The sequence below is a fragment of the Stegostoma tigrinum genome, chromosome 11 (assembly GCF_030684315.1).
Source record: "Stegostoma tigrinum isolate sSteTig4 chromosome 11, sSteTig4.hap1, whole genome shotgun sequence".
NCBI classification, from domain to species: Eukaryota; Metazoa; Chordata; class Chondrichthyes; order Orectolobiformes; family Stegostomatidae; genus Stegostoma; species Stegostoma tigrinum.
In genome coordinates, this window is record NC_081364.1 from 46,760,201 (window position 1) to 46,785,827 (window position 25,627).

The 25,627-nt window shown below is 40.1% G+C and overlaps 1 protein-coding gene across 7 annotated transcripts in view; it reads left to right on the top strand.

Moving 5' to 3' along the window:
• The window catches only part of magi1b (membrane associated guanylate kinase, WW and PDZ domain containing 1b), a 402,251-nt gene that overhangs the window by 236,574 nt on the left and 140,050 nt on the right, over positions 1-25,627 (top strand). Inside the window, exon 1 of one of the 7 annotated variants that reach the window (XM_059649930.1) lies at positions 19,158-19,266. The exons of the other annotated variants lie outside the window; for them this stretch is intronic. Within the exon in view, the coding sequence (XP_059505913.1) occupies positions 19,161-19,266 (106 nt within the window). The 5' untranslated portion in view covers positions 19,158-19,160. Of the gene's footprint in view, positions 1-19,157; positions 19,267-25,627 lie in introns of those variants that run through there. 7 annotated transcript variants of the gene reach the window in all.

A 25,627-nucleotide genomic window follows, 5' to 3' on the forward strand; every position in this document is an offset into this window, starting at 1 on the left:
GGATGAGGTTAGTAGGTAGCTGGGGGTGCGGCTTGGGGTGGGAGGAAGGGATGGGTGAGAGGAAGAACCGGTTAGGGAGGCAGAGACAGGTTGGACTGGTTTTGGGATGCAGTGGGTGGGGGAGAAGAGCTGGGCTGGTTGTGTGGTGCAGTGGGGGGAGGGGATGAACTGGGCTGGTTTAGGGATGCAGTGGGGGAAGGGGAGATTTTGAAACTGGTGAAGTCCACATTGATACCATATGGCTGCAGGGTTCCCAGGCAGAATATGAGTTGCTGTTCCTGCAACCTTCGGGTGGCATCATTGTGGCAGTGCAGGAGGCCCATGATGGACATGTCATCAAGAGAATGGGAGGGGGAGTGGAAATGGTTTGCGACTGGGAGGTGCAGTTGTTTGTTGCGAACTGAGCGGAGGTGTTCTGCAAAGCGGTCCCCAAGCCTCCGCTTGGTTTCCCCAATGTAGAGGAAGCCGCACCGGGGAACCCTGCAGCCATATGGTATCAATGTGGACTTCACCAGTTTCAAAATCTCCCCTTCCCCCACTGCATCCCTAAACCAGCCCAGTTCATCCCCTCCCCCCACTGCACCACACAACCAGCCCAGCTCTTTCCCCCCACCCACTGCATCCCAAAACCAGTCCAACCTGTCTCTGCCTCCCTAACCGGTTCTTCCTCTCACCCATCCCTTCCTCCCACCCCAAGCCGCACCCCCAGCTACCTACTAACCTCATCCCACCTCCTTGACCTGTCCGTCTTCCCTGGACTGACCTATCCCCTCCCTACCTCCCCACCTACACCCTCTCCACCTATCTTCTTTACTCTCCATCTTCGGTCCACCTCCCCCTCTCTCCCTATTTATTCCAGTTCCCTCCCCCCATCCCCCTCTCTGATGAAGGGTCTAGGCCCGAAACGTCAGCTTTTGTGCTCCTGAGATGCTGCTTGGCCTGCTGTGTTCATCCAGCCTCACATTTTATTATCTTGGAATCTCCAGCATCTGCAGTTCCCATTATCTCTGATACTATTTTAACCCATGTACCCAAAGTGACTTTAGTGTTGTTTTAACCGTTCCTTTCCACTGCAGTGTCCTGATGCCAGCTCACTAGCTGAGCTTGAGGAAGCCCATTCTGCTTCAGATGTTTTGAGCTGGTGTTTTTTGTTGGGGTTTCATCTAAAGAGTTCGAGCTTGCTGGAGGGCTTCTTCAGATGGAGGTGTAACCTCCTCAGCCTGACCTGCTGTGTAGGCATCTTAAGTCTTTGACTGAGGACCGGTGGTACCACTGGGCGCCATACCCAGGTGACCATCCTCGATGCCAGGATGTCACTTTTCCTCTGTTGTTCCAAAGTGGCACCTCCCACCCATTGAAACATACAAGATTCTGAAGGGATTTGACAGGGTATATATTCAGAAGATTTTACACTAGTGCGGACCTAGGGGGCATAGTTCCAGAATAAAAGGGGATGCTAATCAAAAACTGAGATCTGAAGGAATTTCTTCTCACGGAGGGAAGTGAATGTTTGGAATTCTTAACGTCATAGAGATGTGGAAGCTGGATCATTGAAAGTACTTAAGAGGACAGCAGATAGATTTGTGAAATTTTGGAGAATTTAGGCTATGATGAGCCTCAGGAGTTGAGGCCTGGAGCCGATTAGAATGAATGTTTGAATGATTGGGCAAGCATCAGGGGTGAATGACCCACTCCTGTTCCTATTCCTTTTGTTCACCCCTTGAAGGGAGGGAGTCAGTTTCATCTTGCCAGTGAATGAAAGCTTAATTGGCTCGAATGATGATGGAGTTAAGGTCTGTATGTATATCCAGCAGACATGACTGCTGTACTGGACCTGGTTCTCCACAGGGGCAGCTATGCACTATATGCTGGAGCTAACTTTTCAGATTGGGCAGACATCTCTATTCTTTGCTCCAGTCACATGATCTCTGGCATCTCTGCCAGATTCTCCCCTGCTTGATTATGCATTTCCGTCAGCTCAGCAATGACTGAGTCCGGAGGCTTATCGTCCATACTGAGCTTAGCAGGGGCCTGATATCCATCAGTCCAAGACCTTGATATTCTTTGTTCTCTAACCGTGGGTCTTTGCACTTACCACAGTGCAACCTTGAAACTACTCTGAATGCATTAACCACCAATCGTCACAGATAGCAGATGGGAAGGAGGCCGTGACAGTGCTTCCTCTGACTGCTTCTTCTCGGAGGTGGGTTGTGAGGCATTGGTAGAGATGGGCCTGGGAATTAGAGCTCTTCTTCCTTTGGATTTGGCTTGGAAATAGGTTCCAAGTGCTACAGAAAAACACCGACCTGTTCGCTCTTACTTCAAACCTCTGTACAGATGCATGGATTTTGTTTTAAAGTGGTGACTGATTCTTACGCAGATGGGTGGAACAGATTGGAGATTTTCTCACTGGGTAGCTGTATACATCCAGTGACATGTTCATCACAAGCACGTTTCCCGTGCAGACCTGCCAGCTCAATGGTCTGCACCTCGGAGATGGCCAGCAGGGTAAAGTCAGGGTGTCTAGCCTGTTATCTCGGCACCTCTGTACTTATTGTGTTTGTTCTTCCCCTGCTGATAAAAGAGAAGCTTTAAGGAGCACTGCATCCTGAAATGCGAGATACTAATAAATCTCCAAATCTACGATGTCGGTGTAAGCTTCAGTAAGAATGTGGCTTGGGCAAGCTCAGTGTTAAAGGTTCTGAATTAAAAGTGACTTGGTGCTCTTAAAGAACCAAGTTGATGCAAACCAGTAAAGCATTGTATGTTGTGCATGTGGTACCTGTGAGGTACTCATCCCAAAGCCAACGTACACTGTTGTATCCTTGTCCCATGTGAGTTTTCAATTCTAGGTTTGTTAATCAAATTTAAATCTACTGGTTGCCCTGGTGGGTTTGAAATGCTCTTCTTAGAGCAGGAGCCTGTGTTGCTGGAGTACCAATGCACTGGTATCACCACTAAGCGCCTCTTTCTCCACTCTTATATCTTGTATCTTATACTTTACCCATGAATGGAAGTACATGCAGCTTGTTTGCTTCCAAGAACTATGTCTTTTTTAATATCCAGAAACTGTCTGGCTCACTTAATGGAATTCAGTTATCCTACAGTATGGGGAATTAAAGTAAAATCTCTTGAATCATCCAAATCCTGTTGAAGATTGTTTTGAATTTGTGAATTTCCTGAAAGAAAGTCATTGCAATGTTTGAGTGTGTGCATATGTTTGTGCGTAGTGTGTATGTTTTGACCAGGGTCTCTATTTTGAGAAATAGTTGGGTCTGGTCTGCTTTTGATTTATGTCTCTTTCAGCTTGGGGTATTTTTGTTATCAACACAGAACTAGCAATTACAGCAAACATCTTTGACCATTTTTGTTTTTTTTTGTTTCAATTTGCTTTCTTTTATGAAATTAAGAGGTTTACGTGAGAATTTGAGGTCCCTTGTCAAGGTCATTATTAAGAATGAAAAGATGCATCAGAAATATGAACCATTATTAGGTATGCTTCAGAGTAGTAACTTGATTCTCTGTCTTGGCCAGGCCATCTGGTAGAGATATTGATTGAAAATAAGGTGCTTCTGCACGTGGCAAAATTGAAGAACCTCTCCAAACTGCTGTACATGCCACCTACTGCACTACATGCTTCCCACTGCTGTACATTTCATCACCTTGTTAGTTGCAAATTAGTTTTGGCAGCGAGCATAAGACAACATAATCTTCCGGTACTTTCAGTTGGGAATTGGAGCATTCTGTTAGGGATCTGAGAAAAGAAAAGCAAAAATACTGTTGTTACAATCTCCAGAGAGAGCAAGAATTTTTTTTAACTTTTCAGTGAGTACTGAAAGGGTGACATGATAAGATTTTCTGTATGAGAGTTTGACTGTAACAAAAAAAAATGCTTTTTGACTAATCAATTTCTCAATCACAAGCATTCTCTCTTAATAGCATAATGAAAAGATGGATTTTTTTAAAATGACCCTTTGAGTACACATTAAAATCTCCAGGAGCCAGTCTGTGGTTAATCTTAGGTCCAGAGAGTTTTCTTCCATTCTTTTGTGTTCTCAATCCTGAGAAATATTAATCTCACTGCGCAGAACAGTTCTGAGCTGTTGCCCCCAGATTTTTTCTTCTCTCCTCAGCAAGGATGGCTTATCTTCCAATTTAGTTTTAATTCCTTGTGAAGGTGATCATTTTGCTCCAAGTGCCAGCAGTCCTGTGCAGTGAGCCATAGTACCTCCTGGCTACAGTTGCTCTACCTGTCTTGGGTTCTGACAGATTAACCTTGTTTGAATTGTCAGAGATATCATTGATGCTTCTCTGCCCATCTTTAAGGCAACGTGAATCATTTGGGCCTTGTATCCATATAGAAATGCTGGTTAGCTTTGCTAAGCACTTGGACTATCTTTTACCTTGGAAATAAATGAACAGTTTATCACACAACCATTTAAAACCTGACATTCCCAACTCTTCCCTGGGACTTGAGGACTCACAGTCTATCTACTGTTAGCACACAGGATTCTGCCACTCCCCCAAGTGATAATATCTGCCTCAGTATATACATTTGTTCTCATCAACACTGTCTGAGCCCACTTTTAATCACACCCCTATGAATCATACCAGCTAGGCTTGCTGTGAGACAGACTTCAAAACTGGCCAAGTGACCCTCTTCATTTGAAATTAAAAGGCATAGTCCCAAACCAATTCAATCTTTATAAACATGAATAGATGTAGCAATTTGCATGTTTAATGTTCATGATGCTATGGTCTCTAGAACAATGACACAAGTACAAGCAACTGTTGACTATTGTGTGTCCTGGTCACTCAAGTTTATAGACCAGTGTCTGACATAAGAGGTACTGAACTTGATGCCAAACTTCAGACCATTGGCAGTTGAACCTCTCAAATAGAATGTCACAGTGTTAATAACTGGGGATTTCATGTGGCAAGCTATCAATTCCTAATGTAGATCCTTAAGAAGTTTGAGAATAATTCCAGTAGTTTGTTAAAAATTATAGTCTAGTGGATTTTGTATCATTGTACAAAGCACATTGCTGAACGTTTGAAAAAACAGAGTTTTAAGGCTTTTAGATAAACACGCTACAGGAACTGAATAATGTAGAATAAAGAGGCATAGTAAAGATTTTTTTAAAATGCGACAATGGATTCAAATACAATATAAGATCCACACTGATTTTCTATGAAGAATTAAGTAAGTGGTGCATTACCCTCACGTAAGATAAGCCCAGAAGACATAGGAACAGGAGTAGGGCGTTGCCCCCCCTTGAGCCTGCTTTGCCATTCAGTGGGATCACGGTTGATCCAGCATTCCATATATCCACATTGCTGCCCATTCCCCAAATGATCAGAAATCCATTTATCTCGGCCTTAAATATATACAAGGACTCTGCCCCCAATGTAGCCCCCTCCGTTGCAAGGTGTCTCAATCCTCAGAGAGAAGAAATTTGTCCTCATCAAAGTCTTATATGGGCACCCTTTTAAGCTGAGACTATGCCCCCTGGTTCTATACTCCACCACGGGGGAAACATCCTCTCATCATTTCCCCTGTTAAGCCCATTAAGAGTCCTACATGTTTCAATAATTCATTCTTCGAAATTCCAGAGATGTCAAACTGGTATCCATGCAGTTGCTTCAGTGAGCCTTTGACACTGTTCAGAGGAGGCTTACAGCTTCACTCTAAGTCCCTCCTTCATATAAGGCTCTCAAAATACGTGAATGAGCCACCTACCTCATTATGGATAACAAGGTGTAGAGCTGGATAAACACAGCAGGTCAAGCAGCATCATAGCAGCAGGAAAGCTGACGTTTCGGGCCGAGACCCTTCTTCTGAAACATCAGCCTTCCTGCTCCTCTGATGCTGCTTGGCCTGCTCTGTTCATCCAGCTCTACACCTTGCTTTCTCAGATTCTCCAGCATCTGCAGTTCTTACTGTCTCCCGTCTATCTCATTTGCTGGTTTGGGATCTTGGTGAGTACATGTTTGCTGCTGCTTTTGCTGACATAGCAGTAGTTACTAAACTTCAAAAGTAATCTATTAGTTAGGAATCTTTTGGGAATTCTTAAGGTGTTACATATAAATACAAATACATTGCTTCTCAAACATCAATAATTTTATTTCCCAAAAGTCAGCAGTTCATTTTCTACCACAGTTGGTTTTGGGAGAAAATGCAACCAAATTGGTTGTGGCAGTTTCTAATCTTATCTCAATTCTGATTTATTGGTTTCTAATGTAGCTTATCCCCTTCAAAATAATTTTGATTGATGTTGTTCAGTGCTGCCCTCTGCTTGACTAGGGTAGTTTAAACAATCAATGTTCCAATTGTCTAATTGATTACATTGTTCTGACAGCTTTGTGTCTTATCCCTCAACCTATTCAAAATGCTCAATCCTGCCTCCAAAGAATATGACATTTGTCACTAATAATATCCAATCCCCGTAAAAGAGATGATTCTTGTATATACTTACACACTCTCCATTGAATTTGAAGCACTGCCTGTCAACTTTACTGATGGTTAGAGTGGATGAGTTCAAAAACCTAGCAGTCTTCTTTTACAGCAATGAAAGATAGGATAATATCACTCTCCGAGATAATGGGAACTGCAGATGCTGGAGAATCCAAGATAACAAAGTGTGGAGCTGGATGAACACAGCAGGCCAAGCAGCATCTCAGGAGCACAAAAGCTAACGTTTCGGACATAGACCCTTCATCAGAGAGGGATGATGAAGGGTCTAGGCCCGAAACATCAGATAATATCACTCTCAACTGGCCATGTCATTGATTTATTTTTTTCACCTGTCTCTCTTCCTTATTTAGTTTCCTACTTAGCCTTCTCTCTCCTGCTGCTTGTAACTTCATTGAGGAAATACCTGTGAATGTCAATAGCCAAAGATACTGAAATTTACCTTTGTATGTGTGAGCATGAGTGGTGGTTGCCAACAGATTTTTTGACTATGGAATTTGTACATACTAATCTGCTGCCAACTGTCATTTCACTTGGGTCAATGCATTGGTGTACAAAGTAAAGGGACACGAGACATTGATTATGAACAGCGAATCTACACATCCCTCTCCTTGAGATTTTTGTTACATTCAACCATTGCCCTAGCTAGGGAAGAAGAATTCTCATTTTTATGTGGCCCACAGATTTAATAGATGTGTATTTAAGTCATATAATTTACTTTCAGCTGGCTATTTGTTAAAGATTAATGATATTCAGACTTGTAATAGCAATTGAAAGTTCCAGAGTTTCTTCCTAGATGGAAGGATTGCTGGTCTGTTTCCATGGTAACATTCACATGTCTTTTAATCTTTCTACCCATTTGCCACATAGTTGAGAAACAAAATCCTCCATGTGTTCACATTAACGCTGTCCTGAAAACAGCACTGCAGATGTTAGTTTATCGTACGAAAAAATTTAAAATCTGAGCTGAGGACAGGACATGTTGACAATGCCAGGAGAAATAAATTTAATCATGGATATTTATGGGAAACATCAATGTCTAGTTTGTATGCAGATAGCATCTGTTCCAAAACATGCACTGTGAAGCATCATTATGAAAGATTGCACAGATATTCAAAAGAAGATGAAGGCATGTCCACAGTAGCTGAGGTTAAAAAGGACAAAAAGAAATTGAAAACACAAACAGGATATTTTTCTTCAATGAATAAGATGCAAACACTGACTATTGCAGCATCTCATGCAGTAACCGTTGAACCAGTTAAGTCAAAGAAGCCATTCAGTCTTGGTAGTTTAATTAAAAAATGTTCAGTTGAAATTGCAAAGGTCATTTAATATTGCAGCCCATGGACAGGTGCTTAAGGTAAAATGAGGCTGCCGTGAGGTTACAAGTTGGAGAGTTTCTACATTACTTATACAGAGACAGAGCTTCTGTCTTTTAGATTCATCTAGCAAAGGATGCATTTATTATGAAGTCATCTGTAGATTTTTTTGGGGCATTTGGATTTATGACTCCTGTGTACAAGCAAAAAATTAGGAACATGCACAGGCTCCTCAGCCTCTCGATCCTGTTCCACACTTCAGTAAGATCATGGTTAATTTGATTACTCTATATTCCAGCCCACCCACAATAATCTTTCACCTTGTCTACATCTGCCATGAAATGTATTCATACACTGCTTTCATTGCATTTTGAGGAAGCGTTTTGAAAAGATAGGCATGCATACCAACCTTTTGCAATTTATACACTAGCATACTCAGATCACTGTATAGTTTGTTTCTCTGCAATCACTCACCATTGAGACAATATATTTATTTCACAATCTGTCTGCCAAACTGGTCATTTTTACATTTTCCCTTATTCTACTCCATTTGGAAGATGTTTACCCACTTAGTTTATTTATCTTTTTCACTTTGTCGGCTCATTATGTTCTTTTCAGAACTCACTTTATTACCTACATTGTATCATCAGTAAATTTAGCAAGCATACCTTCATCCAAGTTATTTGCATAAATTGTAAAAATTTGAGGCCTAAGTCTCAAATTCCTATGGTACACCCCTTGTCACATCTTGCCAACTAGAAAATAGCACATTTAGCCTACCTTTTGTGACCTATTAGTTTGCCAATCTTCCTGTGGCATTATGTTACTTCCTACACCATGAGCTCTTATTTTACACAGTTATCTTTGATGTGGCACTTTATCAAATGCCTTCTAGAAATCAAAGTACCATATGTCCACTGATTCCCCTTTATCTACAGTGAAGGTTTCTAGCTTAAAGAACTCCAATGGGTTGATTGTGCATTCACAAATGAATGTTGACTTTGCCTGATTAGCGTAAACATCTCTAAAGTGTCCTGCAATGAAGTCAATGATGAGATTTTGTCATCCTCTCTGTGATAGCTGTTAAGCTACAAACGGGCTATTGTTTGCTGTTATCTGTCTCTTCTCTTTTCGTAGGTGCATTTCGTAGATAGATTTTCAAGTTTGCAATCCAGTGGAATTTTGTCAATTCAAGGGAGTTATGTAAAATTAAAAAAACATTGATTGTCGTATTAACCACTTCTTTTAAGATCTTAGGATAAAGCCTGTAAAGATGTGCCGCTTGTCAGCCCGCAGTGCAACAATTTACTCAGTAGCACATCCCTGGTGATAGTAGTTTTCTTGAGATTTTACATTTGCTGATTTACAGCTATTTCTGGGATGTTACCTGCATCTTCCATTATGCTTACCTATGCAAAATACCCATTCAATACCAACCTGTCTCATTATTTTCTGTTATTAATTTCCAAGATGCACTTTTTTTTCATAGGACTAACGCTCATTTTGTTAGCTCTTCATTAGTCAACAATCAAAACTCTCTTTCATTGGAATTTTTTTGTGTATTGCACAATATTCCCTGAAATGTCTGCTGCTGCATTTCTCTTGATCCATCCCTTAACCTGATTTGGCAGTTCATTTTAGTTATTTCTGCTTCCATGACCTTTATAATTACCCCTTTTAAACTCTGTAATGCTATTCTTGAATCCATTTCTTTCTCCCTCTAATTGAATCTAAAATTTGGTCATAATATGGTTGCTGATGCCTTCACAATGAGGACATTAACGACTCCTGTCTCATTGCACAATAGCAGACCTGATAGCCTGCTGTCTGGTCAAATCCACAACATACTGTTCTAAGAAACTATCCTGAAAGTATTTTGTGAACCCCTCACCGAGGCTTCCTTTGTCCATCTTATATTTGCAGTCTACACATAGACTAAATCTCCCATGATTATCACCGTATCTTTTTGATAAGTTCCCATTGTTTCTGTCATTGTGCTCCACCCTACCATGTGGTTACCATTTGGAGACATGTACATGACTCCCCAAAAGTGACTTCTTCACTTGATCATTGTTCATCTTTATCCAAACTACTTTAGCATCCTGGATTCTTGAATTTAGGTGTTCTGGCTAGGTTATGCAAACACTAATTAATTAGCAGATCCCTAGCTCCCTGTCCCTTATGAATGCCCTTGAGCCTTCATTGTTCAGGTTTCAATCTGTAACACAGTGTAGCCATGTCTCTGTAATGACTAACATATACGTATTGAAATGCTACATGTACACTCAAAATCACTCTAAATTTTGACCTTTTATACTTTTTGTAGTCTGTCGTCAATTTATTTAGCTATTTATAATAATGACAGATAACAACAGTCAGCAGAAGCCTTTTTTTAAATTAATTGATATTTTGAAATGAGAGTGATGAAGTATTATATTTCCAATTCTCAACTGGTGGTCATGAAATACTAGCCAGCTTGCAGCTTCTCATTTTGTCAGACTTGGAGGTGAACCACACGGGGGCACCAGATCAAGGTGTTAGAAAGAACAATCTTGCAACCTTTCAAGTGGATTGCTCGAGTACCCCACAATTTGGGGAGAACAAAGTTCTTGACTTTCAAGCAAGTATTTGAAAAACCACTGTTTGCATTGCTTGTCATAAATGATGGATTAAGTCCAAATTGATATGATTTTAGAGTCATCAAGTAGAATTGTTTTATTTGTTTCTCTTCCACTGTGATGTGGTTCTCTCTGAGCAGAGTGCATCTTATTTGGCATTAGGAGGGCGGTGGACTAACAATATGAGTTCTGTTCAATTTCTGCTTTTGTTCAGCACTATATGTTTTGAGTTATTTATTGAACTACATCATAAAAAACAGTCATATTTAACCACTGAGCACTACACATGCATATAAACTATTAATTAACTATAAAACAAAGCAAAGATAAAACCATCAGAATAGGTTAATGTCCTGCCAGGATGTTTTGTTTTAAACCTGTATAAGGGCTTTTGTTAGTGATATTTTCATTAAATTATTGTATGTTGTTTCAGTAATTAAGTCAATTATGCATCTGTGATGCTTATGGAAAGTTGATAACAAGGGTAAATGATGGAATGTATATTTTTATAAATTGCATACCTATTCACTGAACTGAAACTGCATGTTATTAAGCAAGGAAGCATTATCACTGGTACAGGCTTGGAGAATTTTTGTGTGGCCCTAGATAGTATATTGCACGTAATATTTGCTATTTTCAAAGTGCATGTGACTTGCAAATCCAGCTGGCTTGGCCGATGACAAGTGTGGTTAGATTATTAAATCTTGTATGTTTGAAAAGTGCAATTTTCAAGTGATTTAAAGGCCAGTCAATCCCAGCATGTCCTTTACTGTCTCCAGTAATGTTGCTGCAGCTGGGGATCCAAAGTGATGATTTAGGAAGGTGTGTGATGTCTGCAGCAGATGACAAATGGTACTTGACAACCAAAAGTTGTAGCTTTTGTTTCCTCTTAAATGTGTTTTGTATGCCCCCAAAAAGTGATAATCTGCGCTTTGAGCAGGGAGAAGCTGAGTAAAAGCAGCAATTGACGGTAAAATGGTGGAACTTATATAGTTGCTAATTAGTTCAATAAGTTTCATTTTGGGAAATATGCATTTTGCCAAATTATTTGAATATTTTGTAGCATTCCAGTTGCACCTCACGGTACATGATTTGAATGGGTTTTGAGATAAAGCGGAGTGAATAGATTTGTAGATAATAAAGTGTGACTCTCCTCTCCACCTATCTTCTTTTCTCTCCATCTTCCGTCTGCCTCCCCCTCTCTCCCTATTTATTCCAGTTCCCTCTCCCCATCCCCCTTTTCTGATGAAGGGTCTAGGCCTGAAACGTCAGCTTTTGTGCTCCTGAGATGCTGCTTGGCCTGCAGTGTTCATCCAGCTTCACACTTTATTATCGTGGATTCTGCAGCATCTGCAGTTCCCATTATCTCTGAATAGATTTGTAAACCAGTGTGCAGCATGGAAGGGGAAACTTGAAAAATTGTGAACGCAAAGAAACTGTAGATGCTAGAAATCTGAAATAAATCAGAAAAGCAGCAGGTCTGTTAGTATCAACGTAAAAACATTGGGAGGATCAATGTATTTTGACAAAATGGCTTTTCAGTAAACTTTTCTTCAGCCCACGAGCATAATTCTGAGCTTCCAGTCATCTGTCATTTTAATTCTCTACCTTATTTTACTCTGACTTTATAGTCTTTGACCTGTTGCAGTATTGCAGTGAAACTCAATGTGTGCTCAAGAAACAACATCTGATTTCTTGTCCAAATTTTTTTTACAGCCTTCCGGACTCAGCATTGCCATTTACCATGAAATCTTTTGTCATGCAATCTCTCTTGCCCTCCACCTTTGTGCAGATCTTGCTCTTTGCTGTTATTCTCATTTTGCCCCTTTTCTCTCAAAGCCTGATGCAATGTCAGAGACCTGAAGGATTGGACTAAATTTACAATTTTTTTGGCTAAGTGCCAGTTTTGCTGGGTTTCATAGAAAGATTCTCCCTGCGGGTCCTCATTAACTACCTTCTTCGTGCCTGTGATGCCCCGTCACCTGATTCTAGTCCCATTCTACCATGCACCATACTCACAACAAGTCGCCACTGCCCAGATATCATGGAATTTAATGGCAACCCCGGTGCTAGTGCCATCTTTTAAAGGCTGTTGTGTACCCAGACAAATACTGTAGTATGGAGCTGCCCTGCACAGTTCTTGACATTTTCCCCAATTGTGGCAGACAAGGGAAGGTGAGCACTTGTTTGCAGACAGGGACCTGGAGATCCTACAACAGGATGTTGTGTAGAGGTTATCCTTTTCCCTGTGGGCCAACACGGGAGGTACAAAACCAGGCCACGCCAATCATGTGAGCCTGGTCTCTGGCTGAGGGACAAAGTAGGACAAGGCAGCGATGCTGTGAGCATCCAGCTCACCTCAAAGTGAGTGAGCGCTAAGAAAGCAAGCAAAAAACCATGATATGTAGATTGGCTCAGGCCATGTGCCTAGCCCTGAGTGCATACAGTTCTTGACATAGCATCTTAATGATTGTTGCCATTGCATCTCAAAGTGCAGCATTGAAGTGAGGTATGAGTGAATTGAACATGTGTAGCTGACTTCTTAAAGGCTGACACATAATTGGCCATGCCTTTGAATGTAGAGTACATGTGGCCAGTGCCCAAAAAATATGCCTGAGATGTTGGTGCCTGATGCCCATCAAGGAGGTCCTTTCAAGCTGCCAGTTGAAGTTGTCAGATATCAGCTTTGACTTCCATGTCAAGACTCCTTGGTATGTACTTTGTTTGGCAGGGAACCTCACATTAATGAAGTGAATTCTGCAGTAAATGAGATGATTAACAAACAGTAATCTCCCTGCATAAGCAACTCACCACTGCCTAGAGAGAATCTTGACTCCATGCCCAGAACATAATTACAATATGCAAGGGCTTCTCCCAACATCAAGATAGACCTCGCTAAGCTTGTGCAATTCTGTCACATGTCGTTCGGACCCCTATAGAATTCCATCTATTAACTTGGTTTTTCTCTTTGTTGATGCTGCCTGACCAGCTGAATATTTCCAGTGTTTTCTGTTTGAAAAGTTAAGGTTCTCACAATCAAAGCTAACTGGTGTATAAAACAATGAAACAGTGGAGTTCTGTAATTATTTAAATTGTATTATGTTATGAGTTATTTTGAATTGACAATACTCTAAATTGTTGGATTACTGAATACTGAGAGCATTTGAACTGCCCCATGGTTGGAATATGCTTTTTTTAAAACATGTCGATATAATGTGCCTAAAGCCTACTTCAGTAGATGTCAATAAACATGTATTAAATGTCAGTAAATGATCAAAGTTGTACTTAAGGCAATACATTTGGTCATGTTTTGTCGTCCTAAATTGTTACACCAGAGCAGTTTCTCAGATTTAAATGTATGAACATTTCACACATTCTAACTAATACTTTGCCAAGCATGATCATTGAAGAGAACATTGTAGAATCACAATGTTTATAGTATAGCTAAAGGTCATTGGGCCTGTTTTACCTGAGTTAGTTCTTTGAAGGAGTAAGTCACCCAGTTACTAAAAATTACTAGGATACCCTTGCATTTAATGAAAGGGTTTCAAAAGATGGCCTCCTGCATTCAGTGATTGGCAGGCTCACCAGTTTGTGATCCAGGTAGATGTTATCACGGGACAGATCTCAGACTGAAAATAGGCTGGATTCTTCATACTTTTGGTTTTAGTACGGTGATCGTTCACTGAAACACAAGCTGGCAATGCTGCAGATTTGGTTTTAACAGTGAAACAAATTTATTAAGGAAAAGATATGGTGAAGACAACTGAGCGTGGACTTTCTCAACTTCTTGTAATTTCTTTAAGGTTTTAAACAAACATTTCTGGTCTGGAGCTTTCTAAACCACCTTCCTTCTTTTTTTAACCTATCTAGCAGACCTGAACTGAGACAAAAATCTTTCTTCAAGCTATATTGCCCCCAGCTGAAAAATAACCATTCTGGATTTTTCTAACTGAAACCTAATGCCCCACCTTATTACTCACAAAAATTCCTATTGGCCTCCAATAATTACTTGCCTCATACTTTTCTTCAAAGAAATCATCATTGTCCAAACTCTGAAATACATGATATTAAAGTATATGTAAAACAAATACGTACAACAGCCAATCTGCAAGTTGAGACGTGCTTATGATTCTGGAGAACAATGTTTCCGTGAGGTGACCAGTGGCCACAGTGGTCTGCATGGCAATAATACAAATATTGGCCTGAATTTTCTGCCCACCTCTTAGCAACAAACTAACACTTAAAGTTATCAGAAGAAGCTCAAAATCTTGTATGTGATTTGGAGAGGAACTTGCAGGATGGAGTGTTCGTACACGTCTGTGCCCTTGTACTTCTGGGTGGTGGACGTGATTGGTTTGGACAGTGAATTTTTAAGAAACAGTGTTGAGTTGCTGAACCTCATCTTGCAGATGGTGTACCTTACAGCCACAGCTCCTCATTGATGGAGGAACTGAAGATGTCCGACATGTGGGTTATCTCAAGCAACTGAGTTGTGAGGGAATAGAATATACGAAAAGGGCAAAAGAGATTGAAATTGATACCGGAAGTGCAGTAGAAGAGCCAAGTTCTGAAGAGTCTTCATGGAAACCGAAAGACAAAGTGACTTGCAGAGTGAGTTCAACCTGCTCCAATACAGTGAGTGATAGTTTGTCTCATGGCACAGTATAATGAGAAAGAAGTAGTAATCAGAATTGATGAAAGAAGGGGGTGAATTCACATTTGGAAGAACCCGCTGTGATTACAGTTGGTGACTGTGTGGAGAAAAGAAGCATAAGAACTTTGAATAGAGATGTAGACTATTTTCTGACCAGAGAAAGGCTTCAGAAATCTTGAGCACAAAGAGACTTAGGAGTCCGAGATCAGGATTATTTTCAGGTTAGCATGCAGGTTCACTTGGCAGTTAGGAAGGCAAATGCAATGTTAGCATTCATTTTGAGAGGGCTAGAATACAAGAGCAGGGATGTACTACTGGAATATTGTGAGCAGCTTTGGGCCCCGTATCTAAGAAAAGATGTGCTGGCATTTGAGGGGGTACAGAGGAAGTTTACAAGAATGATCCCAGGGAAATTGGCTCATCATTTGAGGAGTGATTCATGACTCTGGGCTTTTACTTGATGGAGTTTAAAAGAATGAAGAGGATCTGATTGAAACTGAAGAATATCATAAGACCTGGATAAAGTGGATGTGGAGAAGATATTTGTATGGGTAGGAGAGACTGCGATCTGAGGGCACAGCCTCAGGGTGAAGGGTTGACTTTTTAGAATTAAGATGAAGATGAATTTCTTCAAGGTGGTGAATTATTGGAATTAATTGCTACAGACAGCTGTGGAGGCCAACTCATTGACTATATTAAAGATAGGTTCTTGATTAGTGAAGCAATCAAGGGTCATAGGGAGAAGGCAGGAAAATGGAGTTGAGAAACTTATCAATCATGATCGAATGATGGAGCAGACTTGATGGCTGAATGGCCTAATTCTACTCTGACATATTTTGGTCATATACATATTGATAGGGACAGAAGCTAGTGATGATTGGTAAGAATGAAGAAATAAGAATATACTCGCTGTGTGTGTGAGTGTGTGTTTTGTGTGTGTGTAAAAAAAATAACGTGGACATGTGCACAAGTGACACTCTCCCTTCCCACTTTTTGAACTGTAGTCTTCACAATGATAAAACTGGAGCTTGAGGTTAGAAGTCAAGAGCATGAGTATGCTAATTGCAATAATAACATTTAAACTCTGCTATAAAACTAGAGGGGATGAGAGATTCAGGTCGTGTGTTTCTAGCTCCTATCTATACATGATGGAATGTTAATTACAGGTTAACAGTACAGCTTTAAGGAAGAATGGGTAGTTAATGATGATCCAGCTCAATATGTTCGTTCTTGACATCTCTTTCCTCCCACTCAGTCCGACTGTTTCCCTTTTTTGCCTGAAGCATTGACTCCAGCTGGGCTATTGTGAAACCTCTCTGAAAAACCATTCAAACACCTATATGTATGTGTAGATATTGAATATTGACAGCTCATTGAACATAAGCAAACAATTCTTTTGTTCTATTTACTGGACAAAACCTGCAGAGGGCAGGAATTTGTTTTTTTACTGATTTTTTTTTTCTCTCTTCTGTCCAGTTGAAGGCCACTTGAGACCATTGTAACACCTCTGTGTTGTTCCGGTTTCTGAGATGAGCCAATTCTTCAATCCCCAAAGAGACAAAGACCGAGTTTTGAGACCTGTTTCTTTCTGTTCAGACAACAGCTACTGTTGGAGTCTACGTTCACACTCAAAATAAAAACAAATTATTTCATCTTCAAGACTTTTTCATGTGATGAATAATAAAGATTCCATCAAATGGACTTTAGCAATATACAGTTTACCTAAACAAAAATTAATGTTGATCAATTTCTGCTTGAACTAAAGATGCTAAAATCATATCATGCAGTGTATTTCTGCCTAAGTCACTTCTACATCGGTATTGAATTTGCTGCCTCCAACATACTGTCATTATTTCCAAAGAAGCCCCAAAAATGAGGAGTGCAGGCTACGCTCTGCATCTTTGCAGAAAGTGTCATTTAATTTCCAGAAATACTCTGTGATCAAATTTCAATTGTAGTACCAGGCTTATAAGAGTGCTGCAAGAAAATTTTGATTGATTTAGCACTTCTATTGTAGTAGAACATCTCAAGGCATTTTACAGGAGTGCTGCTATGAAATAAAATTTCACATGCAGTTGCATAAAGTGACCTTCGGCCTGATGACCACAGGTTTGTTGAGTTGAACTGTGGGCAGAAATTTACACTCCCCTAGGAACTGTTTTTGCAGGAACAGAGTGGTTATTGTATTAGGCCAAATGACTAGGGTAGGTTTCCTATTGCCTACTCCCTCTCCCTGGACCCACACAGAAATCTTAGGAGCAAGAGGGGAAGAATCAGGATGTCAATCTGTCCTTTGACCAATTGTGGCCCTTAAGTAGCCAGTTAATGATCACATAGGGGAGATGTGAGTGCCAAGTTTGAGGTCTGCAAGATCTCACTCCTCAGGCTGTTAGTGGGAAAGTTGGAGGTGTTCACCTTGACTGGCTGGCAGGTCCTATCAGATGCCCTCCTCACCACCAAGGATTGCCCCACCCCTGCCACTTCTCCCTGGGTTTCCCTCCCATTTTGAGGAGTTTGCTCCTTTTGTATTTCTTCTGTCCCACCTTGGTCTCCAGTCCCCTCTGCCCACCTGTCACTGGTGCCTGCTAGCCCTGATCCATTCCTCCACTTAACCACCCCATCTGATTCTGGCACTGATCTTTATTGGAAACTCTGTACAGACCTGGCAGTAGCCACTGTTCCTAGTGAGGCTGTTGGGCCCAGAGAGCTGCTAGCCATCTTTAGGCACTTTCAGGTGACACTGTGTTTCCAAACGTGGAATGAAGACTTGCCCTCAGCCAGCTCAGAATGAAAACCAACCGTCAGACAAGGTGGACTTGCTACCAAATCTTTCACTGAGTGTGGGACAGTGGGAACCCCAGTGAAATGCATGATCTGCCTCTGATCTCTGTGCTCAAGATGAGAGTTGATCTTGAGATGCAGAAACAAGGAAGAAAACATTCTCAAAATGCTTTATAGTGTCACCTGGAATCCAACTGTTTGCATGCTGTGGCAGATGGCTAGAGACATTTCTTTAGTTAGCTATTTACCCTTCTCATGTTGGGTGCCCTTCTACTTTGAGCGAAAGTCACTGAATGAAGTGCAAGGTTAGCCAGTCTTCATTCTTCATATCATGCCTTGTAAAGTTTATCAAGTAAGACTAGAGGGATTCAAGCCATGAAAACAATTTTCTGGTAGCTTTGCTTTTCCTGCCTTACAGTGGTGGCTGAAGTTCAAAAGTACTTCATTGGCTTGGGAGCACTCTGGAACACTTGAAATCATGAAAGGTTCAATAAAAATGCAAGTTTAGTTCTACTTTCTTTCATAGGTGGAGAGGTTAGGCCATGACTGAATGTCTGATTCTAATTTATCTAAGTTTGTTTAAAAAAAATCTTAGTTCAAAAATATAGAATGGATAATTCTGTTACATTATTTAGAAGCTGACAAATATCTTGAAAGTTGCTATTTGTCAATGTAGATAATATTTCAAATTCTCCAATACTCGAGTTCAACATTCAGAAATGTACTTTTTGTTTAGCATCTGAAAAATTCAATCTTCATAAGGTTAACTTGGCACGTTTTGACAAAGCTGCTAGAAGATCCCTTTCTCAAACCTTCATTCTTGCAGTCATGGGACAATCTGAATAAGTCCTTTAACAAACATTTGACTGCACATTACTAATGGGAAGGGGGATGGCATTAATAGAGCTGGATTGGGGTGTAGGTAGGGGGGTGGGGAGCTGGTCTGTGGTGTGGATGAGGACGGAGAGAGTTTGGTGTTTGGAGACATGCCCAGTTTTGGGGCTTAGTGTGGCTGCTATTCAATCATTGTTCATTGCAGTGGTTTGAACCACAAGATTACATTTTCTCTGATCATTCATTGCTATCGATCTGTGTACAGAGCATTGATGTGTACAGAATTATTTCACTGAGGAATATAATTATCTTATTTATACAGACTTTTTTTAATAAGAACAACAATGTTGGACATTTGTTCTTAAATATTTGTCCAAATTTCAGGACACTTTTAGTAATTTATTTTTTCCTTTTCTTTTTGCCCTATAAATTTGTAAATTCTGTGCAGATGGGCATTGTTGTCATGTACTAGACATGTCATGAATGATCTAAAAGCAAGGCTGCTGCACTTCTCCCTTTTGCACTGTCAGCTGCCGGAAGATTATTCTTCCCTGAAATCTTTTGTTGTGTGGCAGGAGTCCTGCTGTAAGTAAGCCCCTGCTTCTGTCATCCCTCGGCATTTCGTACTGCGGGGCTGCAAAGCGTTCTTCTGCAAGGTTTGAGACCTGATCGTGTTTAAGGAGGATTAATTCTCTATGCAGGTTTTAAATTTCATAGGATTCTGGCAACTGTGGGTATATAGGTACAGTTTATGCCATTTTAATTTGTTTTAAATTGTGGTGTTTGGCGATATGAAGCTTTTTATATGATCAGTGCACTGGTGATGAATGCAGTGTGTTTAGTGAGCTTTAGCAGCTTGGGGTTGTGCATGAGTAGAGAACTTGTTTAGCAGTAGCCTGTCTTAGGGAACAGATGGCTTGTGGTGCTTTTAATTCATCTCCCAGGCTTTACATGAGGCCCAGCAGCACACTGGGACCCTCTTTTCACTTCAGTGGTGATGTGCAGCATTGAAAGAAGGTCAGCAGACACGAATAGGCTAAGATCAGGTCCAGATGCTTTCAGAACAAAAGGGCTTTGAAATAAATTCAGGAGGAAGCGTGGCGCTTGCATTGTGTTCTCTCCGCAATGCAGGTTGGGTTGCCTAGCTAAATTTTAATGAACTGAATTCCATAATTCCACCCTCCGCCTCTCCATATTCTCTCTTTTCCTTCAACATTTTTAAATCCTCATCTAAATTGTGTATGAGAGATTTGTGAAAGAAGAAAAGATGCAACTTTGGAAGAAATCAATGTAATCATTCTGTCAATAAATTGTGAAGTATGTTATTGAAACATTCCAGCTGGTAATGGTCATTCTTACATAGAATAGACCGTATGTATTTATTATAGCTCAGTAACAGGCTTTTGGTTGCATTATTAATAATTTTCAATTGCTGTAATAGCTGATGATCGTTGCTATTTCTCCAAACTTTCAAATCACGATTAACCCTTATGTTTTAGTTTTTAAAACCTCCAGGGATTTCAGTCCGTCCACTGATCAGGCTCAGGAACCCGATGTGAAGGCAGTCAGCAAATACTATTTAAAAACGTTAACCATTCAAGTCTGATCAGCCAAATCAATAACGTATAATTTTAGGATTCCAAGGCATACAGCAGTTGTTTGCAGTGTATTAATATGCAGTAAGTAGTGCAATACAAATTGGAACCGCTCTGTCATGGTAACAGAGAATCTGTAATTTATAGTAACATGTCTGATTTCATGTGAATCGTTGGGGTCACAACAGCAGTGTGATTAGAAGCTTGATGTTTCCCTGAGCCTGTTTCACATGCAAGCTCCTTCAGTAAAGCTATGCAAATCTTTAATACTGCCCGATTTCTTTTTTTCCTTTAGCTTGGTATATTCTGGTATCCTTTGGATTTGAAAGCTCATTCCCTATGCTAATCCTTTATCGTTTCACATCTAAGACTCTCACTTAATCCTAACTATTTAGTTGTGCTCCATGCACACATTTCAGAAATAAACTGACCGGCTAAAGGTGTTTCCATCCAAATAAAATACATTTGGAATTAATTGGAAGACTTGCAGGCTAAAGCAAATTGTCAATCAGTACAATCTCTCAACTGTAACAACTTTGATCCTTATGCACATCCAGTTGATTTTCTTTTGTGGACTTCTCACCTAAATCTTTTTATAATTTAAATGTGATAGCAATTCACGAAAATCGCTGTCAAAAATTCCAGAAACCTGCTGCAGAAAATATATTGATTTGAGAACTGGAATTCTGATCTGTGCTTGTCAGTATTTGCATACATTAAAATAGACTGCTTGGGACGTCCACACTCAAAAAAAAATTGCATTCCCAACACTCATGAGAACAAGACAATACCATGGAAACTAATTATGAAAACTACTTTGCAGGTAGTGCAAGTTTCATGGGTGAGCAACCATATTTGAGTGAATGAGCATTGCACGCATGCTTTATGTCTTCTGTTGTGGTAGATTTCTTAGTTTGATATTAAAAGGTTATTTTAAAAGGATTTCTCAAGAGCCATCTGTTTCCATACATTCTATTTGCACTGTTCATAATTATGAGCTGACACCAAGTGAATGTAGTAATGACCCTGTTGCTGTGTCAGCAAGCCCAGAAAAACTCAGTGTGTCTATCTTTAGTTGAGATAACATCTCACCTGTTTCATCAATCAGCCTGCGTCTCTGGAAAATCTGAAGTTTAAGGTAAAGCAGCAGTAGCACACCTGATTCTCTCCCTTGGCTGTTCAGTGTGGTAAGATGATCCTCTTCCAGTTCTTCTTTTACTTGCCATGCATTTAATCTGCTCTCTCCTTTCTGTACTAAGGCACATCTTGAATAAAAGATGTCCTGTGCAAATTGTAACCTTAAAAGATTAATCCTACCGGCACCACCAGGGGTGGCACGGTGGCACAGAGGCTAGCACTGCTGCCTCACAGCCAGAGACCCGGGTTCGATTCCAGTTTCAGATGACTGTCTGTGTGGAGTTTGCACATTCTCGCCACGTCTGTGTAGGTTTCCTCCGGGTGCTCGAAGCCTCTGCTGACTCCGCATAAAATGACTGTTTGAGATCGGTAGTCACATTCATTTCATTTTTGTAAAGACCACTTAACAATCAGCAAGTTTATCAGTTTAGTTTATCTCCTGTGTACACATGGTAAGTTAGAGAATATGGTTAGTCTTTCATGTTTAATGTGTATCATTGATTTCCCCAGTTAATTGTTTTTACTTTAAAGTGTGCTCACTGCTTTTATCCATTTCCTTTAAGGTGAGAGTTGATTGCTCTTTATTATCTCCATTACTGAAAATTGGCAGAGGCAATATTTTCAATCCTGTTGATTGACTGGCCATTTATCCGTAAAGGCTTCCTAGTTTGATTTTAACAGCTTATTTTAAAGTATTTCTCAAGTGGCATCCGTAAAAAGAAAATATTTAAAACACCAGAATGGATTTCAACAAAACTTGGTACTAGGATATGACTAAAGGGAAATAAAAACTGATTGGTGGTTAGAGAAGGTGGAGATTCAGGCCCTGGAATTTAAAAAAAAAAATATATATATATATATATATATATATTAACATTGTCTCAACATTACGGTAGAATTTGACACAGCTATCAATTGTGAGCAGTATTTTCTGACCAGATTGTTGGATGTTGATTGGCCTAAACTATCTTCAGTGAGATGAAAGTTGTCAGTAAAAAGATTTCTTTTAGTTTTTTGGAGTAGTGAGTTTACTCCAAGGAATAGCTACTGAGCATTTGTGTAAGGAGCTACTTTATAGAAATGGCAGCTCACATGTAACTGGATTCCAAGTCTGTAAGAGTTTCAGAGCTTGATGTATGTTCTAGCCTTTGTATTTAGTTATGTTTAACAACGTCTGTTAATTTCTATTCACAAGTGTATGACTAGATCTTACTACTATTACAGAGCATCAACCAGGTAGAAAAAAAGCTGGAAGAGATACAATTACAATAATGTTGAGGTAACACAATGTGACAGAGATAGTCCGAGTATCCACTCTACTTAGTGTCCTCTTGACTCGTTGCTTTCAAGAACTATTCTGGCTGCAGGTTACAGTAGGGATGGTACTATATGGAAGTGGCTGTCTTGTTACCCCACCATGCATCTACACACTCCAATTACTTTTTCCAACCTTTCATATTTTATCTCTCCTGCTGCCCCCACCATTCCCCGTCATTACCATCCACATTAATTTGTTTTTAAATTGTACACTCAAACTTTCTGTTCTGCTTTCCTCATTGCAACACTGTTAGTCACTAATCATTCAGTTTTTGATCCACACAACAGCCACACCCACTCACTCTCTACAGTAATTGGTGCTAAAATGCCAGTTTTAAATACTTTGCTCTCTTTCCCCTGATTCCTTCCCCCATTCTCTTCAATCCTCCCCCAAATTGTCCGCTCTGCTCTCTCTTTCCCTTTTTTCGCCTATTCATATATTCTCTTCCCCTCCTCTCCTTCATTTTCCACTTTATCCTTCTTGCTAGTGCCCAGTTCCTTCCTGGCCTTTTACAGCTCTCCTCTTCCACTTGACTCCCTCAGAGACATTGCCTGTTTTCAAAATTCAACATTTACAAAGGATATTACATTAGAGGGAAAAAATGTCTCTCTGTATTCTTCTTTTTCTGTCTCTCTTCTCCACTGCCACTCAGGTATCACAATTTCTAACTGTAGCATGTAACTTTGACCTTTTCAGAATGTCTGGGGGATAATCAGCTGGTTTTGAAATTCAAATGTTTTGACACAACATGAACTGAAGAGAGCATATTTATTTTTCTTCCTTCTTTCTCATTCTTGTCGTCTTCTGCTCCTTCTTCCCTCACTTTCGTATATTTTTTGAAAGCTTGTGGAAAATAAAAATTGAAGTTACAACGTGTCACAAAAAGATCATCATGGCTGTTTCATTTCCCCTGTCTCTTGTCCTTTATTGCAAGGATTCGGCAGAGAAGAATATGGAAGTCTTAGAGCAGTCAAACACGAATGTGGAGATCACTGGCATTTGTTGCCCATCTCTAACTGCCCTTGTTCAGAGTGACTGTGAGTTAACCGCATGGCTGTGGTCTGGATCCACATGCAATACAGACCAGTTATGGATTGCTCAGTTCCTTCCCAAAAGAATATGAGTGAACCAGATGGGTCTTAGAATATTAGTTGACACCTCTCATGGTCATCATCCCTAAGAATAACTCTATATTCCAAACTGATTTAACTGAATACAAAGTTCACAGGCTTCTGAGGTGAGATTTGAACCTAAGCTCCCAAGACATTAGTTGGGCCTTTGTATTGTTGGTCCAGTGACATTACCAATATGTCATCATCAAGTGTTAGCTTCCAGTTCATAGTTGAAAGGATAATGTAACAAGACTAAAGGCAGTATTGATGAAACATTATCATTATGACAAACCTATGCTTTACACAACAATACAGAAGATTCCCCTTTTAGCACAACCAGCAACATTTGCCAGATTTACATTGCATTGCTCTTCATGTAGACATCCAATTCTTGCTCAACCATTTCAAAGGTTTTCTGAATTTATTTTTTTCCTCATCCTGAGATATTTTAATCGCAGAGTGGTTAAGTTTTTCCTTCAGGGATTCTTTCCATAGTGCAAATTAGCTGAAACCCCCAGCCTCCTCAACAATTTAGTCTTTTTTAATCCATGTTCCTCAATCTAGCTTCCTGCATGGTAAACCAAAGTATCACAATCTACCCCTCATGATCCTGTGGTCAATCCTCATCCTTGAGTTTTAAAGAACATATTTGATTCTGAGAAGGAAAGACTTTCTATCACCCAAAAGGAATCACATTGGCTTTGTATAGTAGTAGAAGCACTAGATGGCCATCTTTGAGACCTCAACTCATTTTTCTTAGAAGTAAATCTGTAGAGTAATAGACAATTTTTTTAAACAACCTAACATTCTGAATATTTTTCTGGGACTTAAAAATTTGCTGTCAGCACACAGGCTGCTCTCATTTTCTCCAAATATAAACACTTTGCTCCTACTTCCAAGTGAAACCATCCAAGCTTCCTTCAATATCTTACAATCTAGCCACCCAGGCTTGTTATCAGAACAGATCGCATAACCTTAATGTTATTTAAAATGTGTAAAGATCTTATAAACCTAATGATTGTAATAATATCTGATTTGTTCAATCTCTGGGTGTTATGCTCCTATATATAAAATAGCTTGCACCGCATGACATCCAGCATTTTGTTTTTCCTTTGTGTCACCTAAGGGAGTAGTATTTACCTTTGGTATTGACAAAAATGTATTGCACATACCACATTTCCGGTGTGATCAGAAATTCCATTGGCAACTATTCACTCCTGACAGGGTCATCTTGCCCAGTAGTGAGCAAATAGGCTGCTTGATTTCTATTTAGGCAATTGGTGACGCCTGATTCACAAACTTTATGTTCACGCACTTTATAAATTTAGATATAACTCTTAGCATTTGCCCATACTGTGCTTGTTTGTAAGTGAATGACTAAACTGAAGACTGTATGCACAGGGGTGCTAGATTTCATGCTGTTCTGCTGATTCAGCAATTGTCACTTAACCATTATGTCATTAATGTTGTCTCAGCAGCAATCAGACTTAAAGCCCTAGATCATTTCTCAAACGAGGTCTGGCGAACCAGTCACCATTGTTGCTAACTCCTCTAATTCTGTGCTCCTGACTGCATGCATGTCAACATGGGTTCGGAAATTGGGAATTGCTGCTACGACAACAATAACAAGGATTTTCTATTTCTGAGGTCAATTTACAGAGAAGTCTCTTGAATGCTTTACAATGAAAGAAGAAGGAGGCACTGAGGAAGATATAGTGGATAATATGAATGAGAGACTGAATGCATACCTGGAACAATAAGTCTTTAAGAGAAAAGCGAGGTCA